Source organism: Rosa rugosa, chromosome 6 (genome assembly GCF_958449725.1).
Source record: "Rosa rugosa chromosome 6, drRosRugo1.1, whole genome shotgun sequence".
Lineage (NCBI taxonomy): Eukaryota > Viridiplantae > Streptophyta > Magnoliopsida > Rosales > Rosaceae > Rosa > Rosa rugosa.
In genome coordinates this window covers 52383863-52407546 of record NC_084825.1, presented here as the reverse complement: position 1 = coordinate 52407546, position 23684 = coordinate 52383863, and the positions used below count along the sequence as shown (strand labels likewise).

General features: G+C 38.5%; 4 protein-coding genes across 5 annotated transcripts; 3 read left to right on the top strand and 1 right to left on the bottom strand.

Moving 5' to 3' along the window:
- Positions 1-536: 536 nt before the first annotated feature.
- Positions 537-1708, top strand: LOC133717430 (eukaryotic translation initiation factor 2 subunit beta-like). Its single transcript, XM_062144139.1, has one exon. It carries the CDS (start codon positions 792-794, stop codon positions 1521-1523), a length of 732 nt encoding a protein of 243 aa, XP_062000123.1. The 5' UTR covers positions 537-791; the 3' UTR covers positions 1524-1708.
- A 3385-nt stretch (positions 1709-5093) lies between these two features.
- On the top strand, positions 5094-11860 carry LOC133717251 (ABC transporter C family member 10-like). Its single transcript, XM_062143937.1, has 13 exons — positions 5094-5366; positions 5690-5758; positions 6007-8043; positions 8189-8509; positions 8586-8672; positions 8872-9459; positions 9546-9710; positions 9822-10116; positions 10198-10412; positions 10493-10798; positions 10884-10947; positions 11026-11265; positions 11358-11860. The coding sequence occupies exons 3-13, from the start codon at positions 6019-6021 to the stop codon at positions 11468-11470; spliced, it is 4419 nt and encodes a 1472-aa protein (XP_061999921.1). The 5' UTR covers positions 5094-5366; positions 5690-5758; positions 6007-6018; the 3' UTR covers positions 11471-11860.
- A 1965-nt stretch (positions 11861-13825) lies between these two features.
- Positions 13826-20255, top strand: LOC133717249 (ABC transporter C family member 10-like). 2 transcript variants are annotated; one of them, XM_062143935.1, is made up of 13 exons: positions 13826-14060; positions 14287-14451; positions 14620-16686; positions 16817-17137; positions 17220-17306; positions 17488-18075; positions 18172-18336; positions 18445-18739; positions 18826-19040; positions 19123-19428; positions 19523-19586; positions 19666-19905; positions 19998-20255. In XM_062143935.1, exons 3-13 carry the CDS (start codon positions 14659-14661, stop codon positions 20108-20110), a joined length of 4422 nt encoding a protein of 1473 aa, XP_061999919.1. In that variant the 5' UTR covers positions 13826-14060; positions 14287-14451; positions 14620-14658; the 3' UTR covers positions 20111-20255. The 2 variants fall into 2 exon arrangements, with proteins under 2 accessions (XP_061999919.1, XP_061999920.1); XM_062143936.1 differs by lacking the exon at positions 13826-14060 and adding an exon at positions 14083-14163.
- Positions 20256-20377: 122 nt separating this feature from the next.
- LOC133717253 (uncharacterized) lies at positions 20378-22537 on the bottom strand. The gene is made up of 2 exons (XM_062143939.1): positions 22115-22537; positions 20378-20711 (listed from the first exon to the last, which is right to left on the bottom strand). Exons 1-2 carry the CDS (start codon positions 22477-22479, stop codon positions 20606-20608), a joined length of 471 nt encoding a protein of 156 aa, XP_061999923.1. The 5' UTR covers positions 22480-22537; the 3' UTR covers positions 20378-20605.
- Between the last annotated feature and the right edge of the window lie 1147 nt (positions 22538-23684).

Sequence of the window (23684 nt, the reverse complement as noted above, 5' to 3'; positions counted from 1 at the left end):
AATTCGTGTCACTCCCATTACTGTGGCAAATGAGCGCACCATTAGATTAGCTGCAGTTGGCATTACTAGTAATGGAGAAGCTTTTGCAAACTCATCATCTCTTCATTTGCAGTGGGAACTTAGCATTTGTGATGGGATGGCCTATTGGGATGATGTTGATAATTTACAGAGATCAAAGTACAGTTCGGAAAAAATTTTGAGCCTGCAAAATGTACTTGTCGGGCCTGTGTATTGTTCGTGATACTGTTATTGGTTTCCACAATTCCATGGTCAACATAATACTATACCATTGCTTGAGAGTTCAGAGAATGTTCTTACAGATGCTATTCGTTTGCAGCTTGTTTCTACATTAAGGATTAGTCCAGAGCTTCATTTGGTAGTTTTTAATCCCAATGCTAAGGTGAATGGTGAAACTGATAATCTGATATATATGGTAAAACCGTAAAACTGATATGTGTGTGTGTGTGTGTGTGTTAAAGATGCACTCAAAAAAGTCTGTAGGCAGCAGCCAACATTGACCACTGTTTTCCTTTACTTCCAACATACACAATAGAAGCTTTCTTAAGACTCAAGCTAGGCAGTGAAGGCACTACGATTCCTTGTGAAAAAAGAATTAATTAATTACTTGTGCGTCAAGTATAGGAGTGCCTATAAATAGGCAACAAAATAAACAGAGCAAATTAGCAAAGCAAAATTGAAGCACATAACAAAACAATGATGAAAACAAATTAGAAGCACCAATATGCAGCAAAGCAGAGGCAGAGACATGCAGGGAGGCAAAGAGCACAGAGATGGCAGCATTGAGAGAGTTTTGTTCAAGATCAAACATGGAAGACAACCACAATCTGAGAGAGCTTTGTTTCAGATCAAACATGGGGGAAAACAATCTGAATGATAAGAAGGATAAGGTGGCTCAGGCTGCAGCCACCTTCGATCCTACAAAAAAGAAGAAAAAGAAGAAGGCAATTGCAATTGAGGAATCGAGTACTAGTACTGATGATTCCTCCATGAACAGCTCGACTTTGGAGAAGACAAAAACTGGCGAGGCTGACTACGAATATGAAGAACTTCTTGATAGGTTGCTGATGAAGCTTCGTGACAACAATCCGAAGCTTGCGGATGGAGAAAAGTGTGGTCTAGTTCTGAGTCCTCCTCAAGTTCTTCGTGAAGGGTCCAAAAAAACTGTTCTTGTCAATTTCATGGAGTACTGTAGGACTATGGTTAGGCAGCCGGATCACGTAATGAGTTTCATGCTTGCTGAATTGGGGACGAGTGGATCGCTTGATGGACAGCTGAGGTTAGTTGTGAAGGGAAGATTTTCGCCTAAGAATTTCGGAGCAATCTTAAGAAAATATGCCAATCAATATGTGATTTGCTTCGCGTGCAAACGTCCAGACACTCGACTTTCAAAAGAAAATCGGCTCAACTATCTTAGATGCGAGAGGTGTTGTGCTTCACGATCAGTTGCTCCTATTGAAGCTGGATTTCTTGCCAAAGTTGGAAAAAGAAACAGTGCGGCATGATCTGTTCTGAGACTTGATTATACTAGCTACTAGCTATTACTAGTAAATCAGTTAAGAGCGGAGTTTGAGTTTGAGTGAGGATCTAGTTTTGTTGTTTTAATTTTTGGCAGATTTATCCTTTGTTTACCTATTTTTATTGATCAATAACATTAAGTGTGCGAGTGTTTTCTGTACTTTTTTTTTTATTTTTTTTTAGAATGGAGTGTTTTCTCGTACTTGATACTTACATAGATGCAGAGATAAAATAATATTGTATCCAAAATGAGGATCTCCATCCACTCATAGATACAAGATTACAAGTGAAGTTGACGAACGTGAAAAAATTGTGCAGAATTGATCGCATGTGCACTATAAATTTCCTAACAAATTAATATCCCATAAATAGGTTTCCTTTGCTGCTCTGCAAATCTCATTGATGGGAGCAATGAGATTGATGATTTTCTCAGCAGTTTGATTATTAATATATTAAAAAGTTTGCACTGTCTTGTTGTGTGACTTGTGTCTGATATTCTTGGACTTGGTTTAATTGAGCTAGAAGACAAGGTGATATTCAATTGCTGTACTGCTTTTTCTCTCATAATGCAAAGTTTGGTAGTACTTGGATATGATGCTGCAAGGGCTCATTGGTTTAATTATGAAGCATGGCGATGGTGGCTCCTTTTACATGTTGCTGCATAGTCACCTATAAGTTCCTTGATTATATGGTGGACTTGTGACACTGGTGTAGTTTTTCAATCTCTTGGTTTGTTTCTTATGGCTAGTGCTAGCATATGCGGGTGTTATAACTGCTATAGCCACCCCACCCATACATCCTACTATAGCCTTGCTTTGCTTTTTCTGTTAGTTTTTCCTCAGCTTTTATTTCACCTCTCTGGGAGGGGTTTTGGTTGATGTCCCCCTCTCCCTTTTGTATTTTATGTTTTAATAAATTTTTAAATACAAAAAAAAAAAAAAAAAAATCCCATAGAACCACTGAAGTAGCCTCCTGCTGATTCTCATATTACTCATTTTGTTCTTAGAGCATTGAGAGGTCCAACATTTTGGGCTCTTGGCTCGCTCTTCTCTCCGGCGGGCCAAGTCCATAGATGAGCGAAATTCTACGACACAAGGTCTTGACATACGAAGACTTCATGAAAGGGATACAAAACAAAATGATCGATGATGATGATCCTTCGGTGGCGGTGTAGCAATTTGGCACTGACTATGACTTTGGGTCTTTGGCGCTTAATGGTCGAGTAGTCGACAAAGTAGTGCTAAATAATATACCACAAGATTTGATAATCCAGCGCCAGTCACAGAATGCCAACTCGAACATGTATTATTAGTTTATTACAGAGACCGGCCGGGCCAAAAGTTAAAGAATGGTGTACTACAAGCAGAAAAAACAAGACCATTATTTGGTGGAGAATTGATTTTGATCGATTGGGATTGAAAAGACGGAACAAATATTAACCAGCTTGTCTTTGTCGGGTGATGCGATAGGTATCAAACTGTCAACTCGTTCACGTTTCGATGGATCCGCGTGCAATGTGATGGAATCCAAGTGAGTCATCCCATGTTGAATAACAGCTACCACGAACTAATCTGGGTTTAGAATAATAATATGTGGTTGGTTGACTAGTTGCTATTTGCTAATTGATCGGGGATGACGTTCGATCTGTTGTCATTGTTTTTTGGTTCTTTTCTACTTGGATATATGATTGTTTACTCAACTGCTAATATGCTTTTACGCTTATTACCAATATTACGTGCGAAGGTAGATCGATACTATTTTTCTATGGCCAAAAACAAATGATCGAGCCACCTGTTTGGAAGGGTCCGACCTGCTTCTCAGTTCTCAAGCCTGAGGCAGGGCTCTCCTCATTGGGATATAAGAGCAAAAATCAGTAAAATGGAAAATTCTATACTCCGACCATATAAGTGAACTAACAAATTCAGCAGATTTCAGTAGCTGATGTTTATAAATATTTTTTTTTATAATAATAAAAAATATATACTTGAATCATTAATTTCTATTTATGCAAGTAAAGTGAATACTTTCTCTCATTAAAATTGCTAAGAAGAAGAAAGCTTGGTCCACTGAAGTTGATATATCCCATTACTCCTCCTTGATTACCCTAATTTTTTTTTTCTTTCATTCATTGAACTTGAAAAGCTGATGCTTGTTGTCACATCCATCTATCTATCAAAAGACATGTGTTTGTGGGAAAGTATTGATTATTACAGATTATTGTGTAAGATTTCATAAATTATTAGTGTTATTGTCACATTCACATGTATGACAGCGTGAAAAGTCATTGTTAGAGATGACTGTATGAATAAAAATTATTTTGCAAATTATAATTTTATTATTTTTGACAGATATCTGTTTATAAATAATATATATATATATATATATATATATATATATATATCAATGAAAATCAAAATTTTTGATACATATAGAAATTTGTGAGAAGATATAAGTGTGGCAAGTTCAGTGAATAATAGTGTGAGCATGTTTTTATGTACGACTGAGTAATTCAGTCCACACAAATGTCTGTATCTAACTTTTTTTTTTTTTTATGACACTGTATCTAACTATCTATAAATTTAAAATTTATTGATCATTTATCAGTGCAAAAGTATATATGTTAAAAATCTGTCGGTGTTGCTCATTTGGCTAATAGTGACCCTCAAATTTAAACAAAAATAGAAGTAACTATGCTCATTAATGAGCATTCATCATAAAATAATTAAACGACAATGTATGGTCTGCATGTTTAAGTTATTTTTCTGTTTTGGGAGGTGCATTTGGACTGGGCCCTTACTATATAATATGATGAAGACATATGGTACGTGCATCTTCTTTATATCTATCTTGGGCAGGACAATATCAAAATGATAACGGTGTGACATATGGTTTGCTTACTTTCCACATGCACATTAAAGGTACAGCTTTTCAAGAAAATATAATTATAAATTTGGTATTATGATTCTATACAAAGTTAGAAAACTAATAACAAACAGCATGTATAAAATTTGCTTCTCGCGATATTCAAATCAACAGATGATATTTCTGATAAAGTTACTAATCTACACTATGTTTAAAAGCATCGATTCTATTTTTTTTTTCTTGTTTGAGAATGAGAAACAACTTTTATTTAATAGACCGAACGAATATAAAATATAAAACAAAAAAATTGGTAGTGGAGAAAAGATCCCTAGCTTCCAATTATAGTTGATGCAATCCGTGAATTAATCGGGACCAATCTCAAGCCAACTATGACACTCATTCAATCAAGCTTTAAGTCAGCCTCCGGCCCCAAGCATCAATTCTGTTTGCCATAACGTAAAATGAGAAATATTATCAATACTTTTTTAATCGTGAATCATTAGCTTAGTTCCCGCTCGGAGTTCCGGTTAAACTTTGGAAAGAGGAAAGAGAATTAAAGAAAATGCGGTTTTCTTTTCCAACAATTGTACCTATTTCATTTATGACACGTGATTTGCCCCATTGGAAGGCGCACAGTAAAACCTGCGGGGCTGCAAATATAGAAGTTAGAAGAGAGAGAGACGTGAGCCATGACGCCATCTGACTCCGACTACGATCTTCATCGCTTTCAACCTCGTCCTCTGTTCCAGTCGGCTCAAATACTCTCACCTACTCTCTCTGCTCTCTTCAAACAACCAAAGAGAATGAAACTTCATCTTCATCACCTTCATCAACCTTCATCTTCTTAGAAATTAAAACAAACAAACCTAGCTAGACAAGAAAGGAACAAAGATTACAGATATTCTACATTCCTCTGTTTCCAAAGAAAGATTTGGTTGGTGAAGGCTTCGGGTTTCTTGGGATTCCTGGTCAGTCCCACACCCAATTTGTTTTGCTTCTTCTTTATTATTATACGCTGTGTATAAAAGTTGTTGGTATTGCTTTGAATGCCAGCCTCTGTTTTATTCATTGGTTTTGTTTATTAGTGCAGAACAAAAACGAGATTGTTTTCTTTCTCTTATTTTAAACGAAAGAAAAGCCGTATGGGATATTTGATTTAAGCTTTCACGTGTGTAATGTGGGGCTGCTTATAACTTGCCCATCTCTGTTTCTTTCTTTCTTTCACGTTCATTAGTATGGTTGAATTTCTCAGCTTCAACATTGCTGAGTGATGAATTGGGTTGCTTTGTAGGATCATAGTTTCTGCTTCTGTTGCTTTGTTTGAAGTTTTGAACTAGTTGAGCTTCTGGTTCTTATTAAGGTACATACCCTTTATTATTTTTTTTAGCTTATTTTGATATAAAGCTAATGTGTTTCTGCTTTTTTTGGGTTTTAATTATGACAAAGAATCTAGTTTTATGCCTCATCTGTAAAGTTCATTGCTTTTGTGTGGCCTTTTCAATTCCCACCCAAAAAGGCAAAAAGCTTATCTATGGGGTTCTTTGGTTATTATATGTTTGTTAAGGCAAATTTTCTTATTTTTTCTTCTTTAATTGCATGTCTTCTTAGAGAATTAGAAGGATGATGGAGGATTTGTGGGTTCTGTATTGTGGGGAATCTGCTCCTTCCAGTTTTGACTTTCTGGGCCATCCTTCTTCATGCACCAATCACTTGTTGATAATTTGCTTGGACATAGTTCTGTTAGTAATGCTCTTGTTCACTATGTTTCATAAGTCATCATCATCCAAATCAGCTCACATTCCAGCCCGGTTTCGAGGCTTTTCCAGTTTGCAAATAGTGTCTGCCATTGTCAATGGCTGTCTTGGATTTGTGTACTTGTGCTTGGGAACCTGGATTTTAGTACAGAAGCTGAGGGATTCAGGATCTGCTTTGCCTTTGAATTGGTGGTTACTTACTTTGTTTCAAGGGATAACATGGCTGTTGGTGAGTTTGAGTCTGAGCATCAGGGGAAAACTACTTGCAAGGCAACCTTCGAGACTGTTGTCTATCCTTGCATTCCTGTTTTCTGGAATTGTCTGTGCTCTATCGCTCTTCGCAGCCATTTTCGGAAAAGAAATATCTGTGAAGATAGTTCTAGATATCCTATCTTTTCCAGGAGCAGCATTGTTACTGTTATGTGTTTATAAGGGTTATATACATGAAGAGGGTGATGAGAGCCTCAATGGAAATGGCCTTTATACTCCTCTTTATGGTGAGTCCAATGTCACTAGTAAAGGTGAAGATCATGTTACTCCATTTGCCAAAGCTGGATTTTTCAGTAAAATGTCACTTTGGTGGCTGAATTCATTGATGAAAAAGGGTAGGGAGAAAACTCTTGAGGACGAAGATATACCAAAGTTACGCGAGGAAGATCAAGCAGAAAGCTGTTATCTGCTGTTCTTGGAGCAACTGAGCAGGCAGAAAGAAATTGATCCGTCTTCCCAACCATCAGTGTTGAAGACGATAATCATATGCCACTGGAAGGAGATTTTACTATCTGGCTTCTTTGCTTTACTTAAGATAGTCACTCTCTCTGCAGGTCCTTTGCTTCTCAATGCCTTTATTTTGGTTGCTGAGGGAAATGAAAGTTTCAAATATGAAGGTTACGTGTTAGCCATAACACTTTTCTTTTCAAAGACCATTGAATCTTTATCACAAAGGCAATGGTACTTAAGATGCAGGCTTATTGGTTTGAAAATTAGGTCTTTGCTATCAGCAGCCATTTACAAGAAGCAATTGAGATTATCAAATGCTGCTAAGTTGACACACTCTGGTGGTGAAATAATGAATTATGTTACTGTGGATGCTTATAGGATTGGAGAATTCCCATTTTGGTTCCATCAGACTTGGACAACTAGCCTCCAGCTTTGTTTTGCTTTGGTAATTCTTTTCCGTGCAGTCGGCCTAGCCACATTTGCATCATTGGTAGTGATAGTTTTGACTGTTGTTTGTAATGCTCCACTTGCTAAGTTACAACATAGGTTTCAAAGTAAGCTTATGGTGGCACAAGATGAAAGACTAAAGGCATGTTCAGAAGCTCTTATAAACATGAAGGTACTAAAACTGTATGCATGGGAAACCCATTTCAAGAATGCAATAGAGAAATTGAGGAAGGAGGAGCATAAATGGTTATCTGCTGTACAGCTAAGGAAAGCATACAACACCTATCTCTTTTGGTCATCTCCTGTTTTGGTCTCTGCTGCAACATTTGGGGCATGCTATTTTCTCGGAATTCCATTGCATGCAAACAATGTTTTCACTTTCGTCGCAACTTTGCGCCTTGTTCAGGACCCCATTCGATCTATACCTGAGGTTATTGGGGTTGTCATTCAAGCCAAGGTTGCATTTGAGCGTATTGTGAAGTTCCTTGAGGCACCAGAGCTGCACTCTTCAAATGTCAGGAAGTGCAACATGAAGAATGTAGCACATTCCATTGTTATTAAGTCAGCTAGTTTTTCATGGGATAATTTATCAAAGGCCACACTGAGAAATATAAATTTAGAGGTTAGCCCTGGTCAGAAGGTGGCTATATGTGGAGAAGTTGGCTCAGGAAAATCAAGCCTCCTCGCTGCAATTCTCGGGGAAATTCCAAATGTTGAAGGAACTGTAAGTTGCTATATTTCTTTCCATCTGCAATTCCCACAGGCTTGTATTCTATTATCACAGTGACATCTCTGAATGCAGTCAATCTAGTCTTTTATTTTCTTGAAAAATAGATAAACATTGTAAAGTACTCTTTATTGACTTTCAGATTCAAGTTTTTGGGAAGATTGCCTATGTTTCTCAAACAGCATGGATCCAGACAGGGACAATACAGGAGAATATTCTATTTGGTTCTGCTATGGATAGTGAAAGATACCGAGAAACGCTTGAGAGATGTTCACTTGTAAAGGACCTTGAGTTACTGCCCTATGGTGATCTCACTGAAATAGGGGAGAGAGGGGTCAATCTAAGTGGTGGTCAGAAGCAGCGGATTCAACTTGCTCGTGCTCTCTATCAGAATGCTGACATATATCTCTTGGATGATCCATTTAGTGCTGTTGATGCACATACTGCTACTAACCTATTTAATGTAACTACACCTTGTCACTTTCCCTTTTGATTAAGTACTTCTGGCTTTTGGTGAAAGCTAACTTTCACATTGGCAGGAATATGTTATGGAAGCACTTTCAGGGAAGACAGTCTTACTTGTGACCCATCAAGTTGATTTCCTGCCTGCATTTGATTCAGTCTTGGTTAGTCTAATACGCTAATTTCAAATCCAGGCTATTTTTTTCTAAAATCTATTACTCTTATGCTTGAATCAATTTAATTGAAATTTATATATCGTCAAAGGCTAGTCCCTTTTTCATTCTATGTTTAATTTGTTGAAGATTACGATTAGTAGAAGCTATTGGTCCAAGACAATAATTTCATGTTAAATATTGTTCACAGTTGATGTTGGATGGGGAAATCCTTGAAGCAGCTCCTTATTATCAGTTATTGGCCTCGAGCCAAGAGTTTCAGGACCTTGTCAATGCACACAAAGAAACTGCTGGTTCTGAAAGGCTTGTAGATGTCCCTTCTGTCCAAAATTCTGGAACATCATCCAGAGAGATTAAGAAGGCTTATGTAGAGAAGAAATTGAAAGGAAATAAAGGTGACCAGTTGATTAAGATAGAAGAGAGAGAAATAGGAGACACTGGTTTGAGGCCATATAAACAGTATCTGAGACAGAACAAAGGCGTCTTGTACTTCTCAGCCGCTATTCTTTTACACCTGACATTTGTTATTAGTCAGATAGCACAGAACTCTTGGATGGCTGCTAATGTTGATAATCCCAATGTTAGCTCATTGCAATTGATCGTGGTTTACCTGTCGATTGGATTTTCTGCAACATTTATTTTGCTGTTCAGATCTCTGTTAACAGTTGTTTTGGGTCTTGAGGCATCAAAGTCTTTATTTTCTCAGCTACTAGACTCTCTATTTCGTGCACCCATGTCTTTCTATGACTCAACGCCTCTGGGAAGGATACTAAGTCGGGTATGCATTTTAACTAGAAACTTTAATTATAGACTGCGGAGTTAAAAGGACCTAATTGTTTTATGTACTGCATTTTGATTGTTTAGGTTTCATCTGATCTAAGTATCGTAGATCTTGATATTCCATTCAGCCTGGTCTTTGCTTGTGGAGCTACCATAAATGCTTACTCCAATCTTGGAGTACTAGCTGCTGTTACATGGCAAGTCCTGTTTGTTTCCATACCAATGGTCTTTCTGGCAATTCAGCTACAGGTATGCTATTTGAGCTTCTTTTATATCTTGTTGGAATTTGAAATTGAACGAGCAAAGCATGTTCTTTTGCGTGGAAACTTCTTTATATGACACAGCATGTCTTCCTTTCAGAAATATTACTTTTCCACTGCCAAGGAGTTGATGAGGATCAATGGAACAACTAAGTCTTTTGTAGCAAACCATCTAGCAGAGTCTGTATCAGGCGCCATTACAATAAGAGCTTTCAATGAAGAAGACCGCTTCTTGGCAAAGAATTTTCACCTCATTGACACAAATGCTAGCCCATTTTTTCATAGTTTTGCAGCAAATGAGTGGTTGATTCAACGGTTAGAAATAATTTGCGCAGCAGTTCTCGCCTCTGCAGCACTCTGTATGGTTTTGCTTCCAACTGGAACTTTTAGCTCTGGTAAGTTTTCCTAAATTTTTCTGGAAGCCAGTGACTGGACTTATAGTTATTATTCTTATATAAATTGCTACGTAACTGCAGGGTTTATTGGAATGGCTCTTTCTTATGGTCTTTCATTAAACATGTCATTGATCTATTCAATTCAAAACCAGTGCACTGTAGCAAATTACATAATTTCTGTTGAAAGACTAAATCAATACACACATGTACCAAGCGAAGCCCCTGAAGTCATAGAGGGAAACCGTCCACCTCCCAACTGGCCTGTTGTAGGAAAAGTGGAAATACAAAATTTGCAGGTAAAACTGGTGTCTTTAGCATTGAAAACCAATCGTTTATGTTGAAGAAGGTTACTGAGACTTATTTGATGTCAAAACAGATAAGATATAGGGATGACACACCACTTGTTCTTCGAGGGATCAGTTGTGTTTTTGAAGGAGGACATAAGATTGGTATTGTTGGCCGGACAGGCAGTGGGAAGTCTACACTAATCGGTGCTCTATTTCGTCTGGTGGAGCCAGCCGGAGGGAAGATTATAGTCGATGGCATTGACATCTCTACTATAGGACTTCATGATCTGAGGTCAAGATTTGGAATAATACCTCAAGACCCTACTCTCTTCAATGGGACTGTGAGATACAATTTGGATCCCTTATATCAACATTCAGACCATGAAATATGGGAGGTATTACTCAAAATTATTTTGCTTGTTTTCTGTATTCCTTCTCGGTTGATTATTTTTATCAGAGAGCTATCTTTTCATTTTGAAGGTTCTTGGGAAGTGTCAGCTTCGGGAGGCTGTTCAAGAAAAAGAAGGCGGCTTAGACTCTTTAGGTAAGGTTTTGGTGTATCAGTTTTGCTTTTGAAATTGTGATCAGCAACATTAAGTGATGACCTATTTGCCTCCTTCAGTTGTGGAAGATGGATCAAACTGGAGCATGGGGCAAAGGCAGTTGTTCTGTTTGGGCCGTGCTCTTTTGAGGAGAAGTCGGGTATTGGTGCTTGATGAAGCAACAGCTTCCATCGACAATGCAACTGATATGATTTTACAGAAGACTATACGGACTGAATTTGCAGATTGTACAGTTATTACAGTAGCTCACAGGATACCGACTGTGATGGATTGCACAATGGTCCTTGCCATTAGTGATGGTGAGTTTCATTGGTTTAATGCACAGCTAAAGAAACACAATGTCTATTTACCTATTACTGATAGCGACTGCGAATGTTGCAAATCATTGCAGGGAAAATAGTGGAGTATGATGAGCCAATGAACCTAATGAAAAGAGAAGGCTCACTATTCGGGCAGCTTGTCAAGGAATACTGGTCTCATCTCCAGTCTGCAGAATCACATTGAACGCGACAATATTTCTTATGTAGCCTTTCTGCTATGGTAAACCAGGAAGCAGGATCAATGTAAACTATAACAGCAATTGCTCGATTGAAAAAGTGAGGCTGGGAGAGGAATGGCGAGCAACCTGAGGATTAGGAGATCATATATATTCTGGATTGTTTGAAGAAGGTTGCGAGTAGTCACTACCACATTCCTACAAGGCGATGACAAATAATCGGCTCTTAGCAGAGATCATTGCTAGTTAGAAACTCAAATCACTTATCAGCTCATAATCAGTCACCAAAAACAATGTAATATCCAGTATATAGTATATCCATGATGAATTGTATTTTATCATTGTATGTATCAAGAACCATGATGAAGAATGCAAAATGTAAAAGTATTTTTGAAACATTAGAGTCCTACAAATATAATACGAGTATCATGCCCCCTTGATCGAAAGAATTAACTGAGCTAACATATTAAGCAAGTGATTAGAGGATAAGCTGGTGTGGTTGGATTCTTCTGATGGGAGTTTATCTTTATCTATAGCCTATGAGTTCAAGAGGAGTAAACAGGCAATTGTTCTTTGGGATAGATGGGTTTGGCGTCAATGCTTTCGTCCTCGAAACTCTGTTACTCTATGGAAATTTCTTCATGGTAAGCTTTTAACAGATGATCTCTTACTTCAGCGAGGCTTTTCTTTTGCTTCTATGTGCTCTCTCTGTCATGCATCTGCTGAGACTGCCCACCACCTTTTTTTTGAGTGCTCTCTCTCTGAAGGTATGGTCTGCAGTTTTATCTTGGTTTAAAGTCAGTATTCATTTCCTGGATATATATGATTTCTTCTCTTACCCACTGCAACATGGTTTTGGTACTCAATTGCAATTGCTATGGTGGGGAATGATGGGAGCTGGCTTCTACTCTCTTTGGGAGGCTAGAAATTCTATCCGTTAATTTTGATGAGCGTCGCTTAACTACTGATTATTTGATTCGCTCTATCAAGCAGCAAATTCGAGAGGTTGATTCTTGGGGTTTAGGAATTATGCGTAACTCAGTAGATGAGCTTTGTATTTTCAGTGCTCTTAGAATCAGCGGTAGAGCCTCAAGATCACATCAAATTCGTGAGGTAAATTAGCATGCTCCTTGTGCTTTTCAATTAAAGGTTAATACAGATGGTGCTGCTCGTGGGACGCCTGGACTCGCGGGCTATGGAGGTATTTTTCGTGATCACTTGGGTAATTGTATGGGTTGTTTTGCTGGTTCCTTGGGTATTGCTACTGCCCTAGAAGCAGAGCTTCAAGCCATTATTCATGCAGTTTCAATAGCATCAGGAAAAGGATGGACTTCTCTCTGGATTGAGTGTGATTCAGCGGTAGCAATTCACTTTCTTGCCAATAAAAATTACTCAGTCCCTTGGCGTCTAAGTGTTGATTGGGTCAATTGTTGTACCATTCTCTCCTCTATGCAGATTCAGTTTTCACATATTTATCGAGAAGGGAATCAAGTGGCTGATTGCTTAGCTAACTATGGGGTGGATCATGAGGGGCATTATTGGTGGGACTCTTGCCCTCCTTGTGCATCAGCTGCCTTTGTTCACAATCTGCAAGGGTTACCGAATTTCGGTATTAGCTAATTCTGAAGTGCTTGATTGATTTCATGCAACGGTGGTTTCTGCTGCATGATTGCTCTATTCATTAGTTTGTAACTATTTTAGCTCAGTGCTCACTTTGAGTACTTTATTTCATTTTGTTTTCAGAGAGGTTTTGGTTCTTGTCCCCCTCTCTCCTCTTGTGTTTTCTTTTCCTTTTTTAATAAAATAAAATCGAGGGATGGGCGGTGGGTTCCCGGTTGCGATGGCCCCCTTTCTTTCGAGATTGTGGGTGGGTGCCAGTCACCCCATATCGGCTGTCGCAGAGGAACTAATATCGCCTAATCCTCTATTTAATTGAAAAAAAAAAAAAGATTAGAGACTCCATTCTATCAAAACTGAGGTTGCACCTCCTCACTAGAACAAGTTTTTAACCACGGTGAATGCTTCTCGAACCACTCTGTCTATTACATCATTCGATAATAATTTGAATAGAAAAGAGAGAATATGCCGACATATAAATGCCGAGTCATACGTAGGCCATGACGCCATTTGTGATTCCGACCCGGATCATCGTCCAGCTTTGTCCAAATTGGTGACTCACTAGAGTACAAGCTCTTTATGACTAAAACAGCAACGCATGGCCACAAACCCAGACATTATTCACCAATCCGTGTCATGATCAGCCTCTGGACCCAATAACAATTAATTGTTTTGCATGAGCCACAAAACTGAGATCCTCTTCAACAATTTGATTCGTTATTGGCCCTCACATGTTTGGTGAAATGATTGCCCCCTCACACATTTCTTTTTAAATCACATAGAAATTTACTAGTAGTCTTTCAAGTTAGGTTTCATGTCCTCCTCTCTCTAGTTAGTCATTTTTTCTTTCTTCTTTTTTAATAAATCCGGGGGGATGGATTTGTTCACTCTCATTCAAAAATACTAGTTCGAAGACGTAAATTCTTTGACTACTGAAAACTTGGTTGTCAAGCTGAAGCATAATATATAGTGGCATTTCTGGTAATACGGACACCCACTTCTTAACTAGTTGTATTACCATATTGTCAAGTTGTTTGATTCGTTTTGAGTGCTTTGCCATATTGTCATGTTGCTGTAATTATTGGTACAAAACAAAAGCAAGATTTAAATGCCGACTGGATCTTAACTCATTTTCACGTGTGTATTGTGGAACTTTTTTTATAATAAGTTGCTGATCTGGGATTGCTGTTTTCTTCCTCATTTGTAGGGGATGGTTGAATTTCTGAGCAGTAGAGCTGTTGAGGTCAGAGAGTTTGCTGAGTGATAAATTGGGTTACGTAGTAGAATCATAGTTTCTGACTTTCTGCTGCTACTGCTGCTTTGTGTGGCCTAAGAGAGATGACCTTCTGTTCTCTTGGGCCAGTTCTCTTTGGTATGCTCTTTACATTTCTCTACTCATTATGATAAAACGATACTGTCTTTGATGCTCTTTGGTTTTAGTTTTGATAACAAGCTTTCATGCTTTCTGGGTTGTTTTGGTAGTTTTGAGTTTGTCATGCAAATTTTCTTAGTATATTTTCTTGTGTTGCATACTATGCAGAGTAAGAAGAGCACTAGAGGTCTATAGTAACTGAAAAGGATGATGGAGGACTTATGGAGTGGATTTTGTGGGGAATCTGGAGGTTCTGAGAGTTTGAGTTTTCGGTTTCTGGTTCATCCTTCTTCATGCATTAATCACGCTTTGATAATTTTCCTAGACATAGTTCTTCTTGTGGCGCTCTTGTTCAGTATGTTTATCAAGTCATCAAAAAGAGTTCATGTTCCAGCACGATTTCTAGGCTTTTCGAGTTGGCAAATAGTCTCGGCCATTTTCAATGGCGCTCTTGGATTTGTGTACTTGTGCTTGGGAGCCTGGAATTTAGAAGAGAAGCTGAGGAATACACATACAGCTTTGCCTTTGAATTGGTGGTTACTTGGTCTTTTTCAAGGCTTCACATGGTTGGTTTTGAGCTTAACTCTAAGCATCAGGTTGCAGCAACTTCCAAGACAACCTTCAAGACTGTTGTGCATCCTTGCTTTTTTGTTCTCTGGAGTTGTCTTTGCTCTATCGCTCTTCGCTGTCATTTTCAGAAATGAAATGTCAGTTAAGATAGTACTAGATATCCTGACTTTCCCAGGAGCAGCATTGTTGCTGTTATGTGTTTTCAAGGGGTATAAGTATGAAGATGGTGATGAGGTCAGTGACAATGGCCTTTATGCCCCTCTCAATGGTGAGTCCAATGGTATTAGTAAAGGTAATGATCATGCAACCCCATTTAGCAAAGCTGGATTGTTCAGTAAAATGTCATTTTGGTGGTTAAATTCATTGATGAAAAGAGGTAGGGAGAAAACACTGGAGGATGAAGATATACCGAAGTTGCGCAAGGAAGATAGAGCAGAAAGTTGCTATTCGATGTTCTTGGAGCAACTGAGCAAGCAGAAACAAATTGAGCCATCTTCCCAGCCATCAGTATTAAAGACTATAATCCTATGCCACTGGAAGGAGATTTTACTATCTGGTTTCTTTGCTTTGCTGAAGATACTCACTATTTGTGCTGGTCCTTTGCTTCTCAATGCCTTCATTTTGGTTGCGGAGGGAAATGAAAGTTTCGAGCACGAAGGTTATCTGTTAGCCGGAGCACTTTTTGTCTCGAAAACCATTGAATCCTTGTCACAAAGACAGTGGTACTTCAGGTGCAGGCTTATTGGTTTGAAAGTTAGGTCTTTGCTGACAGCAGCCATTTACAAAAAGCAATTGAGATTATCTAATGCTGCTAAGCTGGCACACTCAGGTGGTGAGATCATGAATTATGTTACTGTGGATGCTTATAGGATTGGAGAGTTTCCATTTTGGTTCCATCAGACTTGGACTACTAGCGTCCAGCTCTGTTTTTCTTTGGTAATTCTTTTCCGTGCAGTCGGCCTGGCTACATTTGCAGCCTTGGTGGTGATACTTTTGAGTGTGATTTGCAATGCTCCAGTTGCTAAGCTACAACATAAGTTCCAGAGTAAGCTTATGAAGGCTCAAGATGAAAGGCTCAAGGCTAGTTCTGAGGCTCTAGTGAACATGAAGGTCTTAAAGTTATATGCATGGGAAACACATTTCAAGAAGGCAATAGAGAAGTTAAGGAAGGAGGAGCACAAATGGTTATCTGCAATGCTGTTAAGAAGAGCATATAGTACTTATCTATTTTGGTCAACTCCTGTTTTGGTCTCTACTGCAACATTTGGGGCATGCTATTTTCTCAAAATTCCGTTACATGCAAACAATGTTTTCACTTTTATCTCAACTTTGAGACTTGTTCAGGACCCCATTCGAACCATACCTGATGTTTTTGCAGTTGTGATTCAAGCCAAGGTTGCATTTGGTCGTATTGTGAAATTCCTTGAGGCACCTGAGCTGCAAACTTCAAATGTCCGGAAGTGCAACATGAAGAATGTAGCTAACTCCATTGAAATTAAGTCAGCTAATTTTTCATGGGAAGAGAATTTATCGAAGCCCATACTGAGAAATATAAATTTAGAGGTTAGACCTGGTGAAAAGGTGGCTATATGTGGTGAAGTCGGCTCAGGCAAATCAAGTCTTCTAGCTGCAATTCTTGGAGAAATTCCAAATGTGCAAGGAAATGTAAGTTGCTACTTTTCCCTGTTCTGTTAGCATATTAATCTTTCTAAATGGGGTCAATCTAGTTGTCAATTTCTTTAAAAAGAACAATATACATAAATATAACCATAGCATTTTCTTTATCGACTTTCAGATTCAAGTTTATGGGAAGATTGCCTATGTTTCTCAAACAGCATGGATCCAGTCAGGAACCATACAAGAAAATATTCTCTTTGGTTCTTGTATGGATAGTCAGAGATACCGAGAGACGCTTGAGAGATGCTCACTAGTAAAGGACCTTGAGCTGCTTCCCTATGGTGACCTTACTGAAATAGGAGAGAGAGGGGTGAATCTAAGTGGAGGTCAGAAGCAGCGGATCCAACTTGCACGCGCTCTCTATCAGGATGCTGATATATATCTCTTGGATGATCCATTCAGTGCTGTTGATGCGCATACTGCCACAAACTTATTTAATGTAAATTTACTTTCCAAACTTCGGCTGTGCCTTCTTTGATTTACTTATTGCTTATACTGAAAGCTAACTTGTACATTGGCAGGAATATGTAATGGAAGCACTTTCAGGCAAGACAGTTCTACTTGTGACCCATCAAGTTGATTTCCTGCCTGCATTTGATTTCGTTTTGGTCAGTCTTCTCTAACTCTAAATATTTTCATTATTTTGTATGCAAAACCAATATATTAATTGTTGAGTGCATTTGATTTCGTTTTGGTCTTGTCCTGCATGTTCTGTGCTATTCATGTTTGTTATCATTAGCAGAGCTGTTGGTCGATCGCAATGATTTTAAATTTGAATTTTGTTAACAGTTGATGATGGATGGGGAGATCCTACAAGCAGCTCCTTATCAGCATCTATTGGCTTTAAGCCAAGAATTCCAGGACCTTGTCAATGCGCACAAAGAAACTGCTGGTTCCGAAAGGCTTTCAGATGTCACTTCTGCACAAAATTCTGGAATATCATCTAGAGAGATTAAGAAGAGTTATGTTGAGAAGCCATTAAAAGAAAATAAAGGTGACCAATTGATTAAACTAGAAGAGAGAGAAACAGGAGACACAGGTTTTAAGCCATACATACTGTATCTGAAACAGAACAAAGGGTTCTTGTACTTCTCAATTGCCGTTTGCCTCCACTTCACTTTTATTATGAGTCAGATTGCACAGAACTCTTGGATGGCTGCTAATGTTGATAATCCGAGTATTAGCACATTGCGGTTGCTTGTGGTTTACTTATCAATTGGATTCTCCGCAACATTTATTTTTCTGTTTAGATCTCTTGCAGCAGTTGTTGGGGGTCTTGAGACATCAAAGTCGTTGTTCTCACAACTACTAAACTCCCTTTTTCATGCACCCATGTCATTCTATGACTCAACACCTCTGGGAAGGATACTTAGTCGTGTATGTATTTCAAATAGAAACTTTGGTTTATGAAGTACAGACTATGAGGCATAAAAGATACTAATAGCTTTATGTACTGTACTGTTTCATGTTTAGGTTTCATCTGATCTGAGTATCACAGATCTTGATATTCCATTCAGCATAGTATTTGCTTGTGGAGCTACCATGAATGCCTATTGCAATCTTGGAGTATTGACTGTTGTTACCTGGCAAGTCTTGTTTGTCTCCATACCAATGGTCTATGTCGCAATTCAGCTACAGGTGAGATTCTTTCATATGTTATCTAAATTTGAATTTGAATTGAAAAGACCAGAGCGATTTGTTTTGTCTGAATAGAAAATGATTCAACATGACATTTCTTATTTTCAGAAATATTACTTTTCCACTGCAAAAGAGTTGATGAGGATCAATGGAACAACTAAGTCCTTTGTAGCAAACCATCTAGCAGAGTCTGTATCGGGAGCCATTACCATTAGAGCTTTCAATGAAGAAGAGCGCTTCTCGGCAAAGAGCTTTCACCTCATTGACACAAATGCTAGTCCTTATTTCCACAGCTTTTCTGCAAATGAGTGGTTAATCCAACGATTAGAGATAATCAGCGCATCGGTTCTTGCCTCTGCAGCACTTTGTATGGTTTTGCTTCCTCATGGAACCTTTACCTCTGGTAAGCTTCTCTAAATTTTTCTGGAAGTGCCTGGAGCTTAAGCTACTGGTTTTTTGAGAGTTTTGGCATTGACTATGTTACTGCAGGGTTTATTGGGATGGCACTTTCTTATGGTCTATCACTAAATGTGTCCTTGATCAACTCAATTCAGAACCAGTGCACTATAGCAAATTACATCATTTCTGTTGAAAGACTAAATCAATACATGCACATTCCAAGTGAAGCCCCGGAAGTAATAGAGGGAAACCGTCCACCGGCCAACTGGCCTGTTGTAGGAAAAGTGGAGATACAAAATTTGCAGGTAATTTACTAGCGTCTTTAGCATTCAAAACCAATCGTTTATGTTGAAGAAGGTTACTGAGACATATTTGATGTCAAAACAGATTAGATATAGGGATGACACACCACTTGTTCTTCGAGGGATTAGTTGTGTTTTTGAAGGAGGACATAAGATTGGTATTGTTGGCCGGACAGGCAGTGGGAAGTCTACACTCATCGGTGCTCTATTTCGGCTGGTCGAGCCAACCGGAGGGAAGATCATAGTCGATGGCATTGACATCTGCACTATAGGACTTCATGATCTGAGGTCAAGATTTGGAATAATACCTCAAGACCCTACTCTCTTTAATGGCACCGTCAGATACAATTTGGACCCCTTATCTCAACATTCAGACCAGAAAATATGGGAGGTGAGAATCAAGTTCTGTAATGCTTGTTTCCGGTAATGTAGCTTTTCGGTTGTTTATTTGGACTAAGCCGAGATTTATCTTGTGCATTTTGAAGGTTCTTGGAAAGTGTCAGCTTCGAGAGGTTGTTGAGGAGAAAGAAAAAGGCTTAGACTCGTTAGGTAAGGTTATGTTGTTCTATTAGTATCAGTATGTGGTGTGTACCTTTTCTTTGTAAATCATGATCAGCTTCTGTTACAGTTGTGGATGATGGATCAAACTGGAGCATGGGGCAAAGGCAACTGTTCTGCCTCGGGCGCGCTCTTCTAAGGAGAAGTCGGGTATTGGTGCTTGATGAAGCAACTGCATCCATCGACAATGCAACTGATACGATCCTGCAGAAGACTATAAGGACTGAGTTTGAAGCTTGTACAGTAATTACAGTAGCTCACAGGATACCAACTGTGATGGATTGCACAATGGTTCTTGCCATTAGCGATGGTGAGTTAATTCGGTTTAATGTTCATCTAAGAAAATCCATATCTTTGCATCCATTAGTGTTAATGAAGCAAATGTTTTCCATTGTTTTGCAGGAAAGATAATGGAGTATGATGAGCCAATGAGGTTGATGAAGAGAGAAGGCTCGCTGTTTGGGCAGCTTGTCAAGGAGTACTGGTCTCATCTCCAGTCTGCAGAATCTCATTGAATGAAACAATATTTCTTGTGTAGCCATGAAAATAGTGAATCAGGAAGCATGATCAATGTAAACTATAGAAATAAAGCACAATGGTTAGAAGGTGGAGATAGGAAGACCATATTCCTAAATTAAATCTTATGAAATTGGTTAATTTTAGGGTAGTGAAATTCACTCCCTATTTTATAAAAGGAATACTGACTGAGATGACCTGCAGAATCACATTAAGAATTTATCGGGGCTATAACCGAGTAGCAAGTAGCAACAACACAATTCATAAATAGCACAAATAGAAAGATCATATTCCTAAAAAAGCTGCCTTCTAAAAGGACAATGTTCAAGTATCCCTTTTTACCCAAAAACGTATCCTATTATTAATAAGCTGATGGGCACTTTCACAGGATTAGAAAGTACCTTTCACACAAGTACAATAACGGAATAACCAATGAGGTTAATTAGTGCCTTCAGAAGCAAAACAAATACCAGCAAGAATACTATTTCTTGTTATCAGGGACCTCCAAGCACTGCATTTTCGATGTCCTCTCTGCTCAGTGCATAGCTAAACCTCCTCTCCATATCCTTTTCAAGATTTCCAGGTCCAGTCTTTAGATACCTGCATCACAAGTGCACTCTTCAACATTCCTAACATTCAATATACTAATATAGTAGAACAGTCTAAAGCATCAATTTCAATCAATGATATAGAGCACAGGTATGAAAACACAGCAGGGGAGCGTTTTCTATAGGCAATATGATTAAGACACAGTAGTCATCAAGAAAGGAAATTGTGAGCTGCCTCAGGCAGTAAGAGACTAAAGCATCTTTATTCTCTTTTTTTTTTTTTTTTGGTCTGAAAAGCATCTTGATTCTCAAATTCTCTCTTTTCTGCAATTATTACTAGGTCATGCGGAATAGAAATTCCCAAGGAATGGAATCAATTATGGACATCTTGATTCCTTAAAGATCATGATTATGTCCTTTGTGAGAAGTTAAATCCCTAATCTACTGAATATGTATCATTTTGATGTTGAGATCGATAATAACTTCTCAATCATACTTGCAGTAATATGAATAGTGATTCTAAGACAAGAAATTATGAGGCATTAAGTGCACAATGTGTTGATGATACACCATACAAACCTTACCGTACACAATTACCACACTTGTGTTCATGAATGACTGACCCTGACCCTAGCTCTTGGAGCTCATAGAGAGACTTGAAATCAATATCGTGTACTGCATTTGTTTCCTTTTCCTATGACTAAACTAAATATACTGTTGCAAACACCAGTATAGGCATATACGGCATACTATGTATTTTATCAACCAACATGATCTTCCTATTTGATAATAAGCTAGTAACAAACTCAATCCTCAAAAAAGTGATCAAAACTCCACACGTACAGAGCCAAAACAACTTATTAAAATCATAAGAAATTGCTTTTCTTTCTTTTCTTTTTCTGGAAAGTTTCCCCATTTACTACGATAAAGAATTGAAACCTTGTCTTGTAGTAGTTACGCTTTACAATCTAACCTGATCAAGCTTTTATGAAATTCAAACAAAAATGCTATATTATTCCTATTCTACGTTTCAGAGGAACCCTTGTCCTCCAGCTTAACTGATCAGCTAGGTCAAGCTGATATAGTAACTCACCCACTCACACAAATTGAAAGTTCCAAACTTGAAACTGCAATCCCATTACCATCAGCAAACTATGATTTAAACATACCCCAAAATAAAAACTTTACATCTTCATGACGAATTTATCCCGAAAAGAATTCTATTACTACAGCAGCAGGTAACATTTGCTGTTCTACACCATTCGAAACCGCAACACAACACCTCCGATTCGTAAAAATTTCGACTCAAAACCTCATCAATTCCGGACCTTTTCTAAAAAATTCAAAAAAATACGAACACTACTAGTACACTACATCCCTAACCACCAACTATCAGCAATCCAAAAACTCAAACTTAGAGAGATTGAGGGAGAGAGAGAGAGCAGAAACCCTAACCTGACATAGAGATCGGTGACGTCGAGAGAGAGCTGGGCATGCCACTCGGGCTTTTCGATCAGCCAAACGGCCCGGTCCTCTCTGCTCTGGAAAAACCCCAAGCTTCTCAGCCAGGCCTCAATGCAAGGAAGACTGTGAGAGTACAGAGGCTTCTTCTTGTCCGGTAGCCTCTTCAGCCACTCGTCCTCCGGCGCCGCCGAGACCTCCTCCGCCTCCGACGACTTCGAAAACACCGGAGTCGCGAGCCTTCTCGGAGACCGAACGAGCCGAAACGACGTCGCTTTAGGAGAAATTGAATAGCGAACAGAGTAGTTTGGATTTGAGAAGAAGATGAAATTCGAAACGGAGAAGAAGACGGTCGACATTTTTCAGAGAGAGAGAGAGCTTTCAGCTTTGAGCTGAGTAGGATAACAACAAACTCGTTATCTAAAGGCAGTTATTAATATCAGCCGTTGGATCATATATAACAGCCGAGCCAAAGTGAACATCAAGGTGATTAAACTCGGCTCAATTACTTTTTATCCAGTTTGGCTCAATTACTTTATTGAGTCAAGAGTTTAGACTTGAACTTGGAAGATTTTTTTTCAAGCAGCACAAGCTCGACTCGACTTGAATATATTTATTTTTAAGAAACTCGAGCTTGGCTCCGTCCCGCTTGAGTATTAGACGAATTCGAGCTTGAATTAGTGTCGGCCAAATTTGGCTAAATTGACTCTAAATTAATAAAATCAAACAAGAAGGAGAAAATTTTAAATCAAATAATAATCTAAATTAGTAAGTTAGAGTTTGATTCAATTGTTGCACACATCTAATTTAATTACTGCACAAGTGTTGTCATTTTCTATTACACGGCCATGCTTAAATTTTTTTTGAATTGAAAAGAAAGATAATAAAAAATTATTGATTTTTATTAGAAAACTCGGCTCATTTTCTTGACAAGCTTATATATTTGAGCTTAAATTTGAGTCATATATATTATGAACACGAGTCAAGCGAACTAAAAACAAGTCGGAATACAAATCGAATTCGAGCGGTATCGAGTCTATTAACAGCTTGATGAGTATGATATTATGAACAAAACACGTTATCTAAAGGCAGTTTTGATATCCGCCGTTGGATCATATTGTAAGGCGGTGATTTGAAAACCGAAGTTAACCCGCCAAAGACCAATTTTCATTTCCCACCAAAACCTCCACGACGTCGTTTTGCTTCTTCAACCCCATAGTTGCTATAGCTCAGTGAGATTTGTGTTCAGATGGCGATGGCGGCGGATTCAAATTCCGGCGATCCAATCTCCGACTACGGCCGAACCCAGCGGATCGAGAACGTGGATGAGGCATTTGGTAGTAGAGACATTCAATTGAGTTGGGTTGATGTTAGGTATGAATTGGAGTGTGGTGAGAATGAGGCTGGATTGAAATGTGGTTTTTTTTGAAAGGGGGATTAGCTCCTCTGATTCGATTGTGCTTGGTTCGGCTCTTGTTCCGTTTGGTTTGATTTATCCAGAGATTGGGGTTTCGTCGAAGATTTTTGGGGATCATAGTAAGAAGGTTAGAGCACAATTGAATCT